Source organism: Pan troglodytes, chromosome 19, assembly GCF_028858775.2.
Source record: "Pan troglodytes isolate AG18354 chromosome 19, NHGRI_mPanTro3-v2.0_pri, whole genome shotgun sequence".
In the NCBI taxonomy this organism is placed as follows: Eukaryota; Metazoa; Chordata; class Mammalia; order Primates; family Hominidae; genus Pan; species Pan troglodytes.
The window spans coordinates 49,711,384-49,728,948 of NC_072417.2; the positions used below are offsets into that span (position 1 = coordinate 49,711,384).

General features: G+C 51.5%; 1 protein-coding gene across 5 annotated transcripts in view; it reads right to left on the minus strand.

Annotated features, from left to right (window-relative positions):
* Positions 1 to 13,261, minus strand: part of DRG2 (developmentally regulated GTP binding protein 2) — a 20,017-nt gene extending 6,756 nt beyond the window's left edge. For 3 of the 5 annotated variants that reach the window (XM_054670996.1, XM_054670994.1, XM_054670991.1), the window contains exons 1-7: positions 13,059 to 13,252; positions 7,200 to 7,360; positions 2,856 to 2,945; positions 2,138 to 2,198; positions 1,492 to 1,582; positions 780 to 852; positions 556 to 646 (exon numbers count right to left, since the gene is read on the minus strand). In XM_054670996.1, coding sequence (XP_054526971.1) covers positions 556 to 646; positions 780 to 852; positions 1,492 to 1,582; positions 2,138 to 2,198; positions 2,856 to 2,945; positions 7,200 to 7,360; positions 13,059 to 13,122 — 631 coding nt within the window. In that variant the 5' untranslated portion in view covers positions 13,123 to 13,252. Of the gene's footprint in view, positions 1 to 555; positions 647 to 779; positions 853 to 1,491; positions 1,583 to 2,137; positions 2,199 to 2,855; positions 2,946 to 7,199; positions 7,361 to 13,058 lie in introns of all 5 variants that reach the window. The other 2 variants (XM_054670993.1, XM_054670997.2) reach the window with 2 other exon arrangements.
* Positions 13,262 to 17,565: the final 4,304 nt, after the last annotated feature.

The window sequence follows — 17,565 nt, forward strand, 5'->3', positions numbered from 1 at the left end:
AAGCCTGGGTTTTAGCACCAGGAGCATCTGAAAGCTGGTCGAACCCAGCTTCTTCCATGCAGGACTCCACTGGGGGCCATCCTGCCTCTGCTTGCACACCTCTGGCAACGAGAGGCTCACAGCTGACTCTAAGAGTTCTCTATATGCCAGGCATAACTCTGCCCGAGGCCCTGCCCTATCCCCAGGGCCCCAGAACACAACCAGCCCCCGACACTACTTTAGAGGCACCACCCATTCCCCAGCTCTCCCTGGGGCTTCTCCAGGCTAGGAACCCCCCGTCCTCAGAGGCTGTTTCCCATGACATCTTTTTCTTCCGGATGTCATCTGGCTACCACAGTGCCCAGTACTTGGTGAGGAGCCAGGAAGCCATTGTCAAGTGCACGGCTGCAGACCTGGCAGTCTGGAGCTTGCCCAGAGACTGCTTGAATTGACAGCAGGGGCAGTGGGGGTGACCTGCTGCCACCCTGCTACACGAGGCCTCCTGTCTTGGTCAGTCCCCCCGCTGCCCTGACGGTGGTGGCTGCCCTCCTTCACGTGTCTTTCAGGGAAGGATACTGTATTCATGCAGGATGAGCTGCACCAGCTTTTCCGAGCACTGGGTCAGCGTGACTGTCGAGTTAAAGGAGATGCCACCACCTTTCTTGGGCTGAAAGAGGAGAAAGGGATGGGGAGAGCTGCTGACCGAGGGGTCACAGCAATGGTCCCACAGCCTCAGCCGCCAGCCAATGCAGTCTCAAAACTGCCACACCCCTGGCCTGAAGGCCAGAGAGGTGCCTCACCTTGAAGTAGATGTTAGGCTTGTGCTTGTTGAGGCGGATGCCCACAGACTCCAGCTCCTTCTCCAGCAGAGACCTAGGCAGAGTACCCCTTAAGCCCCTCACAGGCTGTCCACAGAGCCAGATGCACAGCTTCCCTGTTACGCAGGATGTCACTGCCCACCCAGAGACTGACTCTCTCCTCCACCCCCTTCCCCAGCAACCCGGAGAACACTCCTTCCCAATGCCCTAGAGCTGCAGGGAACTTCTAAACTCTGCCACAGTCCCAGAGGGGACTGGCCCGGTTTACGGTCGGCATGCACAGGCAAGTGGTGGAGCCCCCGCGAGGTGACCACATGAGGGTACTCCTTCTGGTCCCGAGGAGGCAGGCCTGGTGTACCCCTCTGCCAGGATGTGGATGAACAATGCTTCTGTGCCTGGGGCTGGGCTCCTGGCAGGTTCTGGGCAGTGATGAGGCACCTGTGCCTCTGAACAGGAAGCAGGGCCAGGCCAAGCCCCTCGGCCCCGAGTCCCAAGATACCTCTGTGCTGGCTGGACACAAGCCTTGAGGAGAAGACGCCATAGGCTGGGTGGTGTTGGGTTTAGTCTGTGACAAGTCCTACCACTACTCTCACGTGTGAGAGAGCCAAACACCCACAGGCCGCCCAGTACAAGCTCAGGGACACACTGGCCCTCCCCAGACATGTGAGCCTGCCCCATGCCCCACCCTGCGGACCTCTGCACCTCTCCCTTGGTGGCATCCAGCATCATGATGATGACGTCAGCCGTGCGCGCCACAGCGATCACCTGCCGGCCACGGCCTTTTCCTGGATGGGTGTGAGGGATGCGGTTACATATGTGGACCCATGTGACTGCTACTCAGCCCACGGTGCCCTGGACTCCTGTCCTTTACAGACCTACCACAGCCTCTGCCACATACTAGCACAAGCTTGGCATTTTTCTTTAATCCACATGTTTTACTGACGGAGACTTATTTCAGAAGAAAATCCGACACCACCATCATAAAAGGAGTAACAGGATAATAACGGCTGTCCTACGCCCACCCCTACCATGTGGCAGGGCCCAGGCTAAATGCTTCCTGAACATTTCCTCACTTAATCCTCAAAACTATGCTGTAAATTATGTATTATTATGCCCATTCTACAGCTGAGGAAACTGAGGCTTGGCTTAGAGATACCCAATCACTTGCCCAAGATCACAAGGCTAGTTTGGTGCCAAGGATTTGAACTGGAACCTGTCTTTTCTGGAAAGGGGGATAATGGACCAGGGATCCAGAGTGATCTCCATGACAGCCACACCCAATTTCAACGATCAGTAACAGAGCTCCAGTCTGCCTCCCACACACCTGCCCTGCCTCCCACCTTGGGCTGCGCCTTCAATGATTCCAGGAAGGTCCAGGAGCTGGATGTTGGCACCTTTGTACTAGGATGCAGAAGAGAAGAAAGGTAAGGCAAGGCTGGGCCTCCACTGGAAAGGTCCTGTCTGGATCTGGGACATCTGGAACGGCCCCGGGGCTCAGAGGCTGAGGGAAACCCAGATGCCAACCTGTGGCCAAGTCTGAGCCTTGTCACCACCCCAGCCCAGTGCAGACCACAGCCTATGAGCTGAGTAGCCGCCTAGGGAGGGCTCAAGATCTTCCAATCCCACAACACTCATCACTGATGATACCAGCACTTTACAAATAAATTGTTTCACCATGGGAACTTAAGGCCATACCACTCAGCTGCCCAAAGCAAACACAGCCCAAGGCAGTGAAGCTTCATGGGGAGGCAGAAGGATCCAGCCAAGCAGCAATTAGTGACCAGAGCTGTGGTGGTGTTGGGGAGGAGAGCACAGGGGGCGCCAGGCAAAGTAGCCACATGCTGGCCTGACCTCCTAGTTCCAGGCCCCACCAGGCATCTCTGGGGTCCAGCAGCTAGGATCCCCAGAAGTGTCAGTGCTGGAGGGCAAAGCAGCTCAGTCCAGAGCCTGTCCTGACATGGGGACATCCACCCAGACTCACACACAGGGTGGGCACAGGCACAAGTCCAAACACAAGCATGCGCCCCTTCTCCTTCTGGGCCCAGCACTCCCACTTACTTCAATGACCCCAGGAATACACGTCAGAGTGGTGAACTCATAGGACGCTGCCTCGCTGGCCGTGGAGGTCATCAGACTCAAGAATGTGGACTAGGAGAAAAGGAGATCATTGCACTGAGGAGCCTTGTCCCTGGCCTTCTGGGAGAGGCCCCAGGGGCTGGGGGCCTGCAGGTGCAGGCAGCAGGAGGAGACCCTCTCACCCTCGGCTTGGTGACCTAGGTGGCTGTGAAGAGACCTCCCAGCCAGAGGGCTCACCTCTGGCCCTGTCCTGGATGGGTCAGACACCAGAGGCCCATCTGTTCCTTGGAGGTCTCAGGACTGTCTCAGGTAGAAGCAGGGATCTGGATTCTGATGGGGTTCCCCATATACATCAGGAGCCTCTCCTAACCCCACACAATCCTCCAGGCCCTCTTGGCCTCAGAGAACTTTAAGCAGGTGGCAGTCCCACGGCACTCGTGGAACCAGTACCCAGACATGCTGTGCACCCAGGGAGGGTGTGAGGAGGTGTGCAAGGAGATGTCAACCTCCTGGGCTGAGGCAGAGACAGCTGACAGGAGAGGTGTCACAGGGAGGGAGTGGGGAACTGGAAAGATGTGGATGTGACCACTCAGACCACCGTTCACTGTGGCTGGGAGTTGGAGAAACCTGGCTTTGAATCCTGCCTCTGCCGGGGTGTCCTGGGATTGGGCAGCAAACTCCATACTCTCAGTTCAGGGTCTTTACATGTAGAATGGGCATGAACCCGGTCCCTACCTCACAGGACTGCACAGGGATTAAAAAGATAAGGCCCAGGATGTGCCTCACTCCAAACACTGTAACATCTCAGTGATAGATGCTGTGGCTGAGGCCAGCCAAGCAGTGGGCAGACCCAGGGAGGGAAGAAACCCAGCCCCATGCCTCCTGCCCCATCCTAATCAGCAGGGCCCCAGGAACGAGAAGCCTGAGACTCTGAGTTGCAGGGCCAGCTATCCAGACCCTGCCTCCTGGCTGACTGGCAGGAAGACTGGGGGCACCCTCCCCAAGGCACCCTTAGACCTCTCAAGTCCAGAATGTGGCATGTGATGGAAATACATCGAGTTCCCAAATCCAGAAACCCTCAGCCTTGGGGATCTCCTGGAAACTCAAGAAATGAGAAAAACCTGGTGGAGTGGACAGGTATAGGGATAGACACGGTGGCCCCAAGAGCAATGGCTGTTGAGACAGCCAGCAACCAACCTCGGGGCCACTCCCTGATTCTGTCTGGCCCCTGTAAGACCTGGGCCCTCCCACAGTGGGAGAGCCTATACTCCCAATAAGGCAGGTGGGATCTGCCATGGGCCCAGACTTCAAGGGTCACGGCTCTTGGTAACTAGAGCGGCTTCTCTATCAATCTCTCTCTCTCTGATACATATACCAATCATATAGGCAGACAGTACAACAAATAAAACTAAACACTGCCCAGCTTGCAGCAAGCACTCAAGAAAAGGTAGCTGTTAACCACCATCCCCTATGCCTGGCCCAGAGCAATGGAAACTGGGTGTGGGCTCAAATTGTTCAGCTGAACTGAGTTAGAAGCTGCTCCCCAGCACCTGTCCAGAGCTTTGGTTGTTGCTCACTTGGCCTATATTCTAGCAACCTCTCCACTGTCCCACTTCACTTTGCCCTGCTATAACCTGCTATCTACACAACAGCCAGAGTGATTCTGTAAAAAAGTAAGTCAGCGCCCAGATGGTAGTTTCTAATGCTATTCTCCAATCAAAGGAACCAGGGCTCCTTAGAGAAATGGCAGATTCTAGGCCAGGGCAGGGAATATACAAAATGAGCCTGAGGCATCTTGCAGTGTCAGAAAGTGAGGAAGTGCTGGAAAAACACAATGGTGGAAGTACATCAAAGAAGCCAACTAAAATAGCTCCAAAGCTAAAACAATTTGAGCAGCAAAAGAACATGGTATGGGTTTAGACCCCAAAGCACAAAATAACCCCCCACGAATCCATACGGATATCAATAAATGACTGAATAAAACGAATAAATGGGAGAAGAGAGACAAATCTCCCATGCAGAAGAATTCCAAACAGTTTCTGTAGATGCTCCCCTCAAGGAGGCGATGGAATTGGACTGCACACAGTCACCTCCCTCCCCAAAGCGGCATGGCAAGGGGAGAAGACAGCGTCTCCACGGTGGAGAAACCTGACACACCTCAGCCAGGTGGTCAAGATCAACATCAGCAGGGGTAAGTCATGTTGACAGTATGTGGCCTTCATGCGATGTGATAAAAATGGCACTTTACCTCTGTGGCCTTCCTTGCTAACTATAACCCCAGATTAACCACGAGAAAAACATTGGACACACCCCAACTGAAGGACTTTCTACAAAATATGGGAATGGTACTCCTTAAAACCGTCAAGGTTATCAAATCAAGGCAAGTCTAAGGAACTGTCTAGAAGAGCCTAAGGAGACATAACAACTGAACTGTGATGTGGGATCTCAGGACAGAAAAAGGACAGTGGGGAGGAGCTAAGGAAATCTGCATAAAGTCAGACTTGAGGCAAGAACAGATCAATATTCATTGGTGTAAAATGTTAACTGCCAGGGAAAATGGGTGTGGGGTATATGGGAACTCTGTATTACCTTTGCAATTTTTCTGTAAATCTAAGAGTATTCTAAAATAAAAAGTTTACTTTAGGCCGGGCGCAGTGGCTCACGCCTGTAATCCCAGCACTTTGGGAGGCCAATGGGGGGTGGATCACCTGAGGTCAGGAGTTCAAAACCAGCCTTGCCAACATGGTGAAACCCTGTCTCTACTAAAAAAGGATACAAAAAATTAGCCGGGTGGGGTGGTGCATGCCTGTAATCCCAGCTACTTGGGAGACTGAGGCAGGAGAATTACTTGAACCTGGGAGGCGGAGGTTGTAGTGAGCTGAGATCGTGCCATTGTACTCCAGCTTGGGCAACAAGAGTGAAACTATACTCCAAAAAAAAAAAAAAAAAAAGAGCTGATCAGACATCTCTTTTCTGCTCAAAACCCTGCAATGATGTTTATTTTATTCCTCACATAAAAGTAAATCACGCCAGGAACGGTGGCTCATACCTGTAATCCCAGCACTTTGGGAGGCCGAGGTGGGCGGATCACCTGAGGTCAGAAGTTCGAGACCAGCCTGGCGAACGTGGTGAAACCCCACCTCTACTAAAAATGCAAAAATTAGCCAGGGGTGGTGGCGGATGCCTGTAATCCCAGCTACTCGGGAGGCTGATTGATAACTGCTTGAACCCAGGAGACAGAGGTTGCAGTGAGCCGAGCAAGACTCCATCTCAAAAAAAAAAGTAAACCAATATAGATTATACGCTAAACGGAGCAACTTCCAGAAGAAACCTTCTTTTTTTTTTTTTTTTTTTTTTTGAGATGGAGTTTTGCTCGTTGCCCAGGCTAGAGTACAATGGTGCAATCTCGGCTCGCCGCAACCTCTGCTTCCCAGGTTCAAGCGATTCTCCTGCCTCAGCCTCCCGAGTAACTGAGATTACAGGCATGCGCCACCACCCCTGGCTAATTTTGTATTTTTAGTAGAGACAGGGTTTCTCCATGTTGGTCAGGCTGGTCTTGAACTCCCAACCTCAGGTGATCCACAGGCGTGAGCCACCGCGCCCGGCCGAAGAAACCTTCTAAAAACTCTGCAGTTTCATTCTTCAATCCAAGCCAGGGTCCTTTCGGCCGCCCATATGCTGCTATCCTCTCCGTCTTCTGCCCTCCTTGTGCTCCTCAGAGAGCCACCTGGGCCTCCCTGGACACACCAAGCGAGCACCTGCCTAAGGGCCTGTGCTCACTGTTCCCTCTGTCTGGAAGGTTCTCACCCAGGACTCTGCAAGCTCCCTCACTTCCTTCAGGCCCCTGCCCAAATACTCACTCACCAGAGAAACCTGCCGGGACCTGTCGTAACTAGCAGACCTTCGCCCTGTCACTCACCAGCCCCCACTCCTCACCACTGGATGCACCTTATTACTTATTTACTGTCCTTTCTCTTCAAGAATGGGAGATCTATGTGGGCAGGGACAGAGCTCTGTCTCATTCATGCTATGTCTCTAGTCCCTGGCACAGTGCCCAGCACATGACACCGCTCGAGATACACACTTGAGAAGTATTTGTGTGTGATGACTGAGTCGGAAGACCAAGTAGGGCTCCATCTGCTGGCAAGAGGAAAGAGCGTCCTCCATGTTAGGATGATAAAGGGCTGGGATCTGACCCTGGGGGAGGCCAGGTCTTCTGTGTCCCTGGAGCTAAGCAGAAAGGCAGCGAGGGGAGCCTGGATGGTCACCTGTTTGAAAGATGACTTCTTGCTTTCCTCCCCGAGGCCCACACTGACCATCACTGACCTTACCCACAGAGGGAAATCCAATCAGCGCCACACGGGCATCACCCGACTTCATGACATCAAAGCCCTCTCCTTTGGACGAGGCCGATTTGGACGGTTCCAGGAGCTGGGCCCGATACTTGGCGAGCTTAGCTTTCAGCAGGCCCAGATGATACTCAGTGGCTAAAGGATGGAAAGCAAGACAGAAGATGAGTGGCCAGGGTGTCCAAGCCCAGGGGTCAGGCAGGGCCCACATGTCGCCAAGTGCTGGCTGGGAAGCAACTGCTGTCAAGGAGATCAGGAGAAAAAAAAAACAACACCTCTCTGCTTAAAAGGCCCCCTTGGCTTCTCACTTCATTTAAGATAAAATCCAGTCTCTTAGACCGGGCGCAGTGGCTGACGCCTGTAATCCCAGCACTTTGGGAGGCCGAGGCGGGTGGATCACCTGAGGTCGGGAGTTCGAGACCAGCCTGACCAACATGGAGAAACCCTGTCTCTACTAAAAATACAAAATTAGCTGGGCATGGTCATTCATGCCTGTAATCCCAACTATTTGGGAGGCTGAGGCAGAAGAATCACTTGAACCCAGGAGGCAGAGGTTGTGGTGAGCCGAGATCACGTCATTGCACTCCAGCCTGGGCAACAACAGTGAAACTCCATCTCAAAAAAAAAAAAAATCCCGCCTCTTTGTTGAGACCTCACCAAATGGTTCTCACCAATGGTTCTCAACAGAGGGGGCACCGCTTCCTGGGGGGCATTCTGGAAATTCTGGGAGATGTTTTCTGTTCACTTTGATGGTGAAGTACGCATTGGCATCTATTGGGCAGGGGGCAGGGAAACCAGCTGCCCTATTAGGTGAGTCAGTCCTATGTAGCTGAGGAGAATTATCCCAAGTCCATGACTTGTCACATCCCAAAGGCATCCACAGAGGGAAAACCTGGGTTAGGGTCGCCAGGCCTAGAACCTAGCTCTGTTTACATATAAACACAGGACATTTTGTACAGTGTTAATATACACTGAAATTCCCAGGAATGCAACTATTATGTATATGAAGGGAAGACTATGTCATGCTTTGTCTGAAACTTTACCTAGAGCTGCTCACCATTCTGGGATCCCACGCTGCCATGGCAGCCCCTCTTGGGGTGTAACTCAGTGGCCAATACAACACACCTGCATCGTGGCTGTCACATCCCCAGTGATTCTACCTAGAGGCATGAGCATTCTACTGCTTCAGGGTAACTTCGTTAGATCCTGGCAGCACTCCAGCATTTATGTATTTAAATAAATACCATTTTCATTATAAATTACTTTCCTTTTTCTTCTTCTCCTTTATATTACTATTAGGGTATTATATTGGTTTTTTTCAAATTCAAGTTATATTACTGATGGGGAATTTCATTTTAGGACTGTAAATGGTGTTACAAACTCTTTGCTCTAAAAGGAGGCCGTCGTTGAGACTGAGAACCAGGACCCTATGTGACCTGGCTCCTGGCTACTTCAACACACTCTGCTACATTCCAGACACAGTTGCTTTCTCCTCTTTTTTTAAAGAGATGGGGGTCTCATTCTGTCACTCAGACTAGAGTTCAGTGGCACGATTATAGCTCACTACAGTCTTGAACTCCTGCCTCAGCCTCCTGAATAACTAGGACTACAGGCATGTACCACCAGGACTGCCTAATTAAAAAAATTGTTTTTGTAGAGATGAGATGTTGCTATGTTACCCAGGCTGGTCTTGAACTCCTGGCTGTAAGCAATCCTCCTGCCTCAGCCTCTCAAAGTGCTGGGATTACAGGTTGAGCCACTGGGCCTGGCCTTTCTTTTTTTCCTTTTCTAGAAGATGCTGACATCATTCCTTCCTTGGGACCTTCACACTGGCGATTCTCTCCATTTCAACGAGATCTTCCTGGAACTGGCTCCTTCCCACCATTTGAGGTGCAGCTCAAATGTCACTTCTTCAAAGAGGCCTCCCCTGCCCAGTCTCAGAGGGCAGTGAGAGCTTGTGTCAGAACTCCACCCTGCCATTAGTGGGGCCATTTTACTTTGGAAAAGTTAGTCTTCTTGTGCATCAGTTTCTTAATCTGCAAATAGGGTTATTAACAGTAGTAACTTCTTAGGCAGATTTCTTTTTTTTTCTTTTTGAGACGGAGTCTCACTGTATCGCCCAGGCTGGAGTGCTGTGGTGTGATCTCAGCTCATTGCAACCTCTGCCACCAGGGTTCAAGAGATTCTCCTACCTCAGCCTCCCAAGTAGCTGGGACTACAGGCACATGCCACCATGCCCAGCTAATTTTCTGTATTTTTAATGGAGATGGGGTTTCTCCATGTTGGTCAGTCTGGTCTCGAACTCTCGACATCAGGTGATCCGCCCGCCTTGGCCTCCCCAAATGCTGGAATTACAGGTGTCAGCCACCAACAAAGTCTCACTGGTGTCACCCCGGTTGGAGTGCAGTGGTGCGATCTCGGCTCACTACAACCTCCACCTCCTGGGTTCAAGAGATTCTCCTGCCTCCGCCTCCCGAGTAGCTGGGACTACAGGCTGGTGCCACCATGCCTGGCTAATTTTTGTATTTTTAGTAGAGACGGGGTTTCACCGTGTCGCCCAGGTTGGTCTCAAACTCCTGACCTCAAGTGATCCACCCACCTCGGCCTCCCAAAGTGCTGGGATTACAGGCGTGAGCCACTGTGCCTGACCATACTTCAGCAGATTTTTGATGGTGGAATAATGGAGAAGTCTTACAGAAAGCACTAAGAACATCGCTTAGCATACAGTAAGCACCCAATAAAAGTTGGCTATAATCTACAGTAAATTCCGCCCTTCCCCAGACTGCTTCCTGCCTCATGAGCAGGTTTACTGTCTTCTCGACTCTGAAAACGATCTTATTTCTTTACTTCCCTGACTCCGATAGGTCAGGAAATGGGACTGGATCCCCAGCCTCCAGCACAGGGCCCAGGCACACAGGAAATATTTTACCAAGTGAATCAGTGAATTGATAGCAGTAAGAAATGGTCAAGAATGGGTTCTGCAGCTGGGCATGGTGGCTCACGCCTGTAATCCCAGCACTTTGGGGAAGCTGAGAAGGGAGGACTGCTTGAGGCTGGGAGTTCAAGACTACCCTGGGCAACATAGTGAGACCGTGCCTCTACAAAAAACATAAAAATTGGCCGGGTGGGGTGGCTCACACCTGTAATCCCAACACTTTGGGGAAGCGGAGAAGGGAGGACTGCTTGAGGCTGGGAGTTCAAGACTACCCTGGGCAACATAGTGAGACCATGCCTCTACAAAAAACATAAAAATTGGCCGGGTGGGGTGGCTCACGCCTGTAATCCCAGCACTTTGGGAAGCCGAGGTGGGCGGATCAACTGAGGTCCAGAGTCCGAAACCAGCCTGACCAACATGGAGAAACCTTGTCTCTACTAAAGACACAAAATTAGCTGGGCGTTGTGGCACACACCTGGGAGACTGAGGCAGGAGAATCCCTTGAACCTGGGAGGCGGAGGTTGCGGTGAGCCGAGATTGCACCATTGCACTCCAGCCTGGGCAACAAGAGTGAAACTCCATCTCAAAAAAAAAAAAATTTTATATATATATATATATATAAAAATTAGCCCGGTGTGGTGGTGCACACCTGTAGTCCCAGCTACTCAAGAGGTGGAGGTGGAAGGATTGCTCGAATGCAGGAGTTTGAAGTTACAGTGAGCTATGATCACACCACTGCACTCCAGCACTCCAGCCTGGGCAACAGAGCAAGACTGTCTCAAAAAAAAAAAAAAAAAAAAGGATTCAGGGTCAGTCAGGTACACATGGCCCTTCCTGTCATCCCAGCTCCTAAAATTCTGAGCATCTCTGAAGGGAGGGACTAGGTCTTAATCACCTTTATATCTCCTTTGTCTACCACTGCCAAAGTGGCAGCATCTCTAGCCTCCCTGTGACTTTCCTTGGGTCTTATGGGTAATATGGAATATTACAGCAGCCAGAGGGAACTTTCAAGACAGAAGTCAGAATAGCCCCTCCCCTGCTTAACACCCTGCACCAGCTCCCACTGCCTTAGAACACAACCCAGAGTCTTTCCCATGACCTATGGCTCTGCATGATCAACCCCCTCCTGTCCCATCACTGCACCCCAGCCCCAGTCCTGTTGACCTGTAAACAGCCAAGTTTGTTCCTGCCTCAGGGCCTTTGCACTAGCTGCTCTTTTCTGCCAGGAACCCTCTTCCCCCAGATGTTTGCGTGACCGGTTCCTTCTTTTCAATCAGGTCTTAGTTCAAATGCCCCATCCTCATGGTGGTCTTCTCTATCACTCCACCTAAGCAGACCCAATCCCCAGTCCCTCCCCACCCCCAATATTCTGCTGTATCACCCTGGTTTGTCTTCATAGCACATATTGCTGGCTGACATTATCTTATTTATTTGATTTCTAGTTTTCAGACCGTCAACTAGAAGATCAGATCCAAGGGCTGGGATATGCCTGCTGTGTTCACTGCTTTAACCACAGTGCCTAGCACATAGTAAAGGCTCAGGAAAGATCGGCCAGGCATGGTGGCTCATGCCTGTAATCCCAGCACTTTGGGAGGCCGAGGCGGGTGGATCACCTGAGGTCAGGAGTTTGAGACCAGCCTGGACGACATGGCAAAACCCCCTCTCTACTAAAAAAATACAAAAATTAGCCGGGTGTGGTGGCACGTGCCTGTAATCCCAGCTATTTGGAGGCTGAGGCAGGAGAATCGCTTGAACCTGGGAGGCAGAGGTTGCAGTGAGCCCAGATGGCACCACTGCACTCTAGCCTGGGTGACAGAACAAGACTGTCTCAAACAAACAAACAAAAAAGATTTACAGAAGGAATGAGTCATAGAGGGCCCTCAACTCCTTGGCCTTCAAACCTAAATGGAACCAAGGGAGGGCAGACACTGGGACCAGCTATCTAGTGTTGCTTGCTTCCTGCTCCCACAAGCCTGAATGGCTAGCCACTAGCCTGGCCAATTGCACCTCCCATTACTCTTCCATAACCCCCTTCTGATCTAGATTGTTCTCACTGTCCCATGAACATGCCATGCTCACTCCCATGTCTTTGTCTCAGCAGTGGCCCCCACCTGGGATACCCTTCCAACAACCAGCTCAAGTCCCACTTCGTCCTGGTGTCATCGTTCTCTCCTCACCTCTCTTCTGTGAGCTCCTCCAGCCCTTACATTCTAAAGTCCAGATTTGAGGCTTCATTATGTATTATCTATGTTGGGGTGTTTACTTTAAATACTGAGTGCTCACCATGTGCCCAGTGCTTTGTAAAGGCCATCTAATTTAACTCAGCTGTGTACTAAGATGGAGCAGGGGAGTATTACCCCATTTACAGATGAGGACACTGAGACTCCAAGAAGTGAAGTGACTTTCCAATGTTTTACAGAAGGTACGTGGTGGACCTGGGGCTCAAACCCAGGCCTTCCAGACTCCAGAGTCCTGATTCCCTTGCTCCAATGGGCTCTCAGCTGCTGGGTGAGGCTGTTCCTGAGAGGTCTCCTCTTGCACTTCCCAAAACAACAGAGTAGACCCAGGCCCCAGGCCCAGCCATCAGGAGACTGAGGTTTGAACCCCAGCTCCGCCTCTCTCTGGGTCAGATGCTTGCTCTGTGAGCTGGGACTACTCTACTCGGGCACACGGTCTGGGACTGATCAGATCTCTTGGGGTACGTTTGCAGTCAGACCTGGGCGTGAGACCCGCTCCCGCCTGGCCCTGCCTTGGGCGCGCAGGGCGGCCTCGGCACTTGTCTGGCAACTTCTCCGCGGCCTCGGATCTTGCCCCAGCATTACTGCTGGAGTTGTTCCCCCATTTTACAGACAGGAAAACTGAGGCAGGCAGAAAGGAAGGCCCCGCCCGGCCGGCCCTCACCCTTGTTCTTCTGTGTCCGAGCGATCTCCTTCTCGATCTCCGAGATCTTCTCTAAGATCCCCATGGCAGCAGCAGAGGTGGGCGCACAGACAGCGGTTGCGGCGGCACCGGGAATTCCGGTCTGACGGCGGCGACAGAGTAGCGTGCGCCCGGAAGCCAAAGAGAACAGCGTTCTCGTGGGCGCCTGGTGCTCCGGGATTCAGAGTCCGGGCGAGCCAAGTGCCAGACACTATCGGTTCCGCCCGCTGGGCCGGCCAGGCTGCGGACCTCTGGAAAGAGCCGGGGCGGGGCCGGGCCATGCTGTACTGGCCCACGGCTGCGGCTGGCAGGAGCAAGCAAGGAAGAGAGGGAATCTGCCCGTGTTGAACTCTGAACTGCGGGTCCCTGAGCGCAGCTGACTGGCAGTGTAAGGAAAAGGGGCTGAGCCGAAAGCCTAGTGGCTTTCATTTTATACTATAAATGGAGGTGTCCAATCTTTTGGCTTCTCTGGGCCACATTGGAAGAATTGTCTTGGGCCACACGTAAAATACGCCAACACTAACGATAGCTGATGAGCTTAAAAAAAATCGCCAAAAAAACCCTCAATGTTTTGGCCGGGCGTGGTGGCTCACGCCTGTAATCCCAGCACTTTGGAAGGCCGAGACGGGCGGATCACCTGAGGTTGGGAGTTCGAGACCAGCCTGACCAACATGGAGAAACCCATGTCTACTAAAAATACAAAATTAGCCGGGCGTGGTGGCGCGCGCCTATAATCCCAGCTACTGGGGAGGCTGAGGCAGGAGAATTGCTTGAACCCGGGAGGCGGAGGTTGCGGTGAGTGGAGATTGCGCGCCATTGCACTCCAGCCTGGGCAACAAGAGCGAAACTCCATCTCAAAAAACAAACAAACAAAAAACCTCAGTTTTTTTTTCTTTGTTTTAGTTTTGTTTTTTTGAGACGGAGTCTCACTTTGTCATCCAGGCTGTAGTTCAGTGGTGTGATCTTGGCTCACCGCAACCTCCGACTCCTGGGTTCAAGTGATTCTCCTGCCTCAGCCTCCCAAGTAGTTGGGATTACAGGCGCGTGCCACCACACTCGGCTAATTTTTGTATTTTTAGTAGAGACGAGGTTTCACCATGTTGGCCAGGCTGGTCACGAACTCCTGACCTCAAGTGATCTGCCTGCCTCGGCCTCACAAAGTGCTGGGATTACAGGCGTGAGCCGCTGTGCCCTGCCTAAATTTCATAATGTTTTAAGAAAGTTTACGAATTTGTGTTTGGCCACATTCAAAGTGGTCCTGGGCCACATGTGGCTGCAGACCTCAGGTGGGACAAGCTTGAAGAGGTTCAAAATGGATCCCCAAGATGCTGCCACTGCACTCCAGCATGGGCAACAGAGCGAGAACCTGTCTCAAAAAAAAAGAAAAAAAAAGTGGATCCCCATACCACCTTTTTTTTTTTTTTTTTTTTTTTTTTTTTTGAGACAGGGGCTCACTTGATCACCCAGGCTGGTGTGCAGTGGCGTGATCACAGCTCACTGCAGCCTCGACCTCCCAGGCTCAGGTGATCCTCCCTCCTCAGTCTGGAAAAAATCAGCCACCGCGCCTGGCTGATTTTTGTATTATGTTGTAGAGATGGAGTTTCACCATTGTTGCCCAGGCTGGTCTTGAACTTCTGAGCTCAAGGAATCTGCCAGCCTTGGCCTCCCAGAGTTCTGAGATTACAGGCATGAGCCACTGCACCTGCCCCCCATACCACCTTAACGCAGTACTCCAACTCAGGATCACCTACCATCAGATGCCTCCTGATACGAAGCAGTGTAAAGTAGACAGCATCTCGTGACATTTTTTCTTAGACAGGCTCTCCCTCTATTGCCTAGGCTAGAGTGCAGTGGCGTGACTACAGCTCACTGCAACCTCAACCTTCCAGGCTCAAGTGATCCTCCCACCTCAGCCTCCTGAGTAATTGTGACTATAGGCCCGAACCATCATGCCTGGCTAATTAAAAAAAAATTTTTTTTTGTAGAGATGGGGTTTCACTATGTTGCCCAGGCTGCTCCTGAACTCCTGGTCTCAAGCAGTCCTCCCACCTCGGCCTCCCAAGGTGCTAGGATTACAGGCATGAGCCACCTCATCTGGCTGACAGCATCTCTTATGTAGAATTCTTGCCAAAAATACTGTAACTGAGTTTAGGCATGAGGAAACATCAGATAAATGTAGAAAGTGGAACATTTTATAAGGCAATTGGCCTTGGTTCATCAAAATTGTCAATGACAGTGGCCAGGGGGTAAGTAGGGAGATTGTTCTAAATGAAAAAATGTTACGTGTGTGGAACTTGTCCAGATTCTGGTTGAAATTTTTATTTTATTTACATTTATATATTTTTTTCTTTTTTTTTTTTTTTTTGAGACGGAGTCTCTCTCTGTTGCCCAGGCTGGAGTGCAGTGGCGCGATCTCGGCTCACTGCAAGCTCCATCGCCCGGGTTCACGCCATTCTCCTGCCTCAGCCTCCCGAGTAGCTGGGACTACAGGCGCCCGCCACCACACCCGGCTAATTTTTCGTATTTTTAGTAGAGACGGGGTTTCACCGTGCTAGCCAGGATGGTGTCGATCTCCTGACCTCGTGATCCGTCCGCCTTGGCCTCCCAAAGTGCTGGGATTACAGGCGTGAGCCGCCGCGCCTGGCTATCTTTTTTTCTTTTTTTGAGACGCAGTCTCGCTCCGTCGCCCAGGCTGGAGTGCAGTGGCACAATCTCGGCTCACTGCAAACCTCCGCCTCCCGGGTTCGAGCGATTCTCCTGCCTCAGCCTCCTGAGTTGCTGGGACTACAGGCGCCTGCCACCATGCCCGGCTAATTTTTTGTATTTTTAGTAGAGATGGGGTTTCACCATGTTAGCCAGGATGGTCTCAATCTCCTGACCTCGTGATCCGCCCGCCTCGGCCTCCCAAAGTGCTGGGATTACAGGCTATTTTTCTTTTTTTAGAGATGGGGTGTCTCTCTATCACCCAGGCTAGAGTGTAGTGGCATGATCATGGCTGACTGCAGCCTTGAACTCCTGGGCTCAAGTGATCCTCCAGCCTCAACCTCCCAAGTAGCTAGGACTACAGGCACGTGCTACCATGGCCAGTTAATTCTGGTTGAAAAATTTAAAAGCACCTATAAAAAGACATTCTGGGCCAGGCGCAGAGGCTCACACCTGTAATCCTATCATTTTGGGAGGCCCAGGTGGGTGGATCACCTGAGGTCAGGAGTTCAAGACCAGCCTGGCCAATATGGCAAAACCCCATCTCTATTAAAAGTACAAAATTAGAGGCCGGGTGCAGTGGCTCACGCCTGTAATCCCAGCACTTTGGGAGGCCAAGGCGGGTGGATCACGAGGTCAGGAGATCGAGACCATCCTGGCTAACACGGTGAAACCCCATCTCTACCAAAAATACAAAAAATTAGCTGGGCGTGGTGGCACATGCCTGTAGTCCCAGCTACTTGGGAGGCTGAGGCAGGAGAATCGCTTGAACCCGGGAGGCAGAGGTTGCAATGAGCCAAGATCGCGCCACTGCATTCCAGCCTGTGCAATAAGAGAGAAACTCCATCTCAAAAAAAAAAAAAAAAGACATTCCGAGCTGGGTGTGGTGGCGTGTACCTGTAGTCCTGATTACTGAGAAGGCTGAGGCAAGAGGATCATGTGAGCCCAGAAGGTAGAGGCTGCAGTGAGCCATAATCACACCACTGCACACCAGCCTGGGCCATAGAGTGAGATGCTGTCTCTAAAATAAATTAAATAAATAAACAAAAATTTTGAATAAATAAAAAACATTCTGAGGACAATTTGGAAGAAATCTAACTACGAATTGGATATTGAATATTCTGGAGCTTACCAATTTTCTTGGTGTGATGATGTAAGCGAATGTCTTTATTCTTAGCAGATGTACATGCAGTATTTAGGGGTTGTCTTAGTCGGCTCAGGCTGCCATAGAATACCATGGACTTGGGCCAGGCGCGGTGGCTCACGCCTTTAATCCCAGCACTTTGGGAGGCCGAGGCGGGCAGATCACGAGGTCAGGAGATCGACACCATCCTGGCTAACACGGTGAAACCCTGTCTCTACTAAAAAATACAAAAAAAGAAAAAAATAGCCAGGCGTGGTGGCAGGCGCCTGTAGTCCCAGCTACTCAGGAGTTTGAGGCAGGAGAATGGTGTGAACCTGGGAGGCGGAGCTTGCAGTGAGCCGAGATCGAGCCACTGCACTCCAGCCTGTGTGACATACCATGGACTTGGTGGCATAAACAACAGACATTTATTTTCTCACATTCTGGATGCTGGAAGTCTGAGATCAGGATGCCAACATAGTTGCACTCCGGTGAGGGCTCTCTTCCTGTTTTGCAGAGGGCTACTTTGCCACTGTGTCCTCAAATGCCCTTTCCTTAGTGCATGCTCTCAGAGAGACAAGCTCTCTGGTGTCCCTTCTTACAAGGGCACCATGCCCATCATAAGCAGTATCTTACCCCATGAACTCATCCAACTCTAATTAC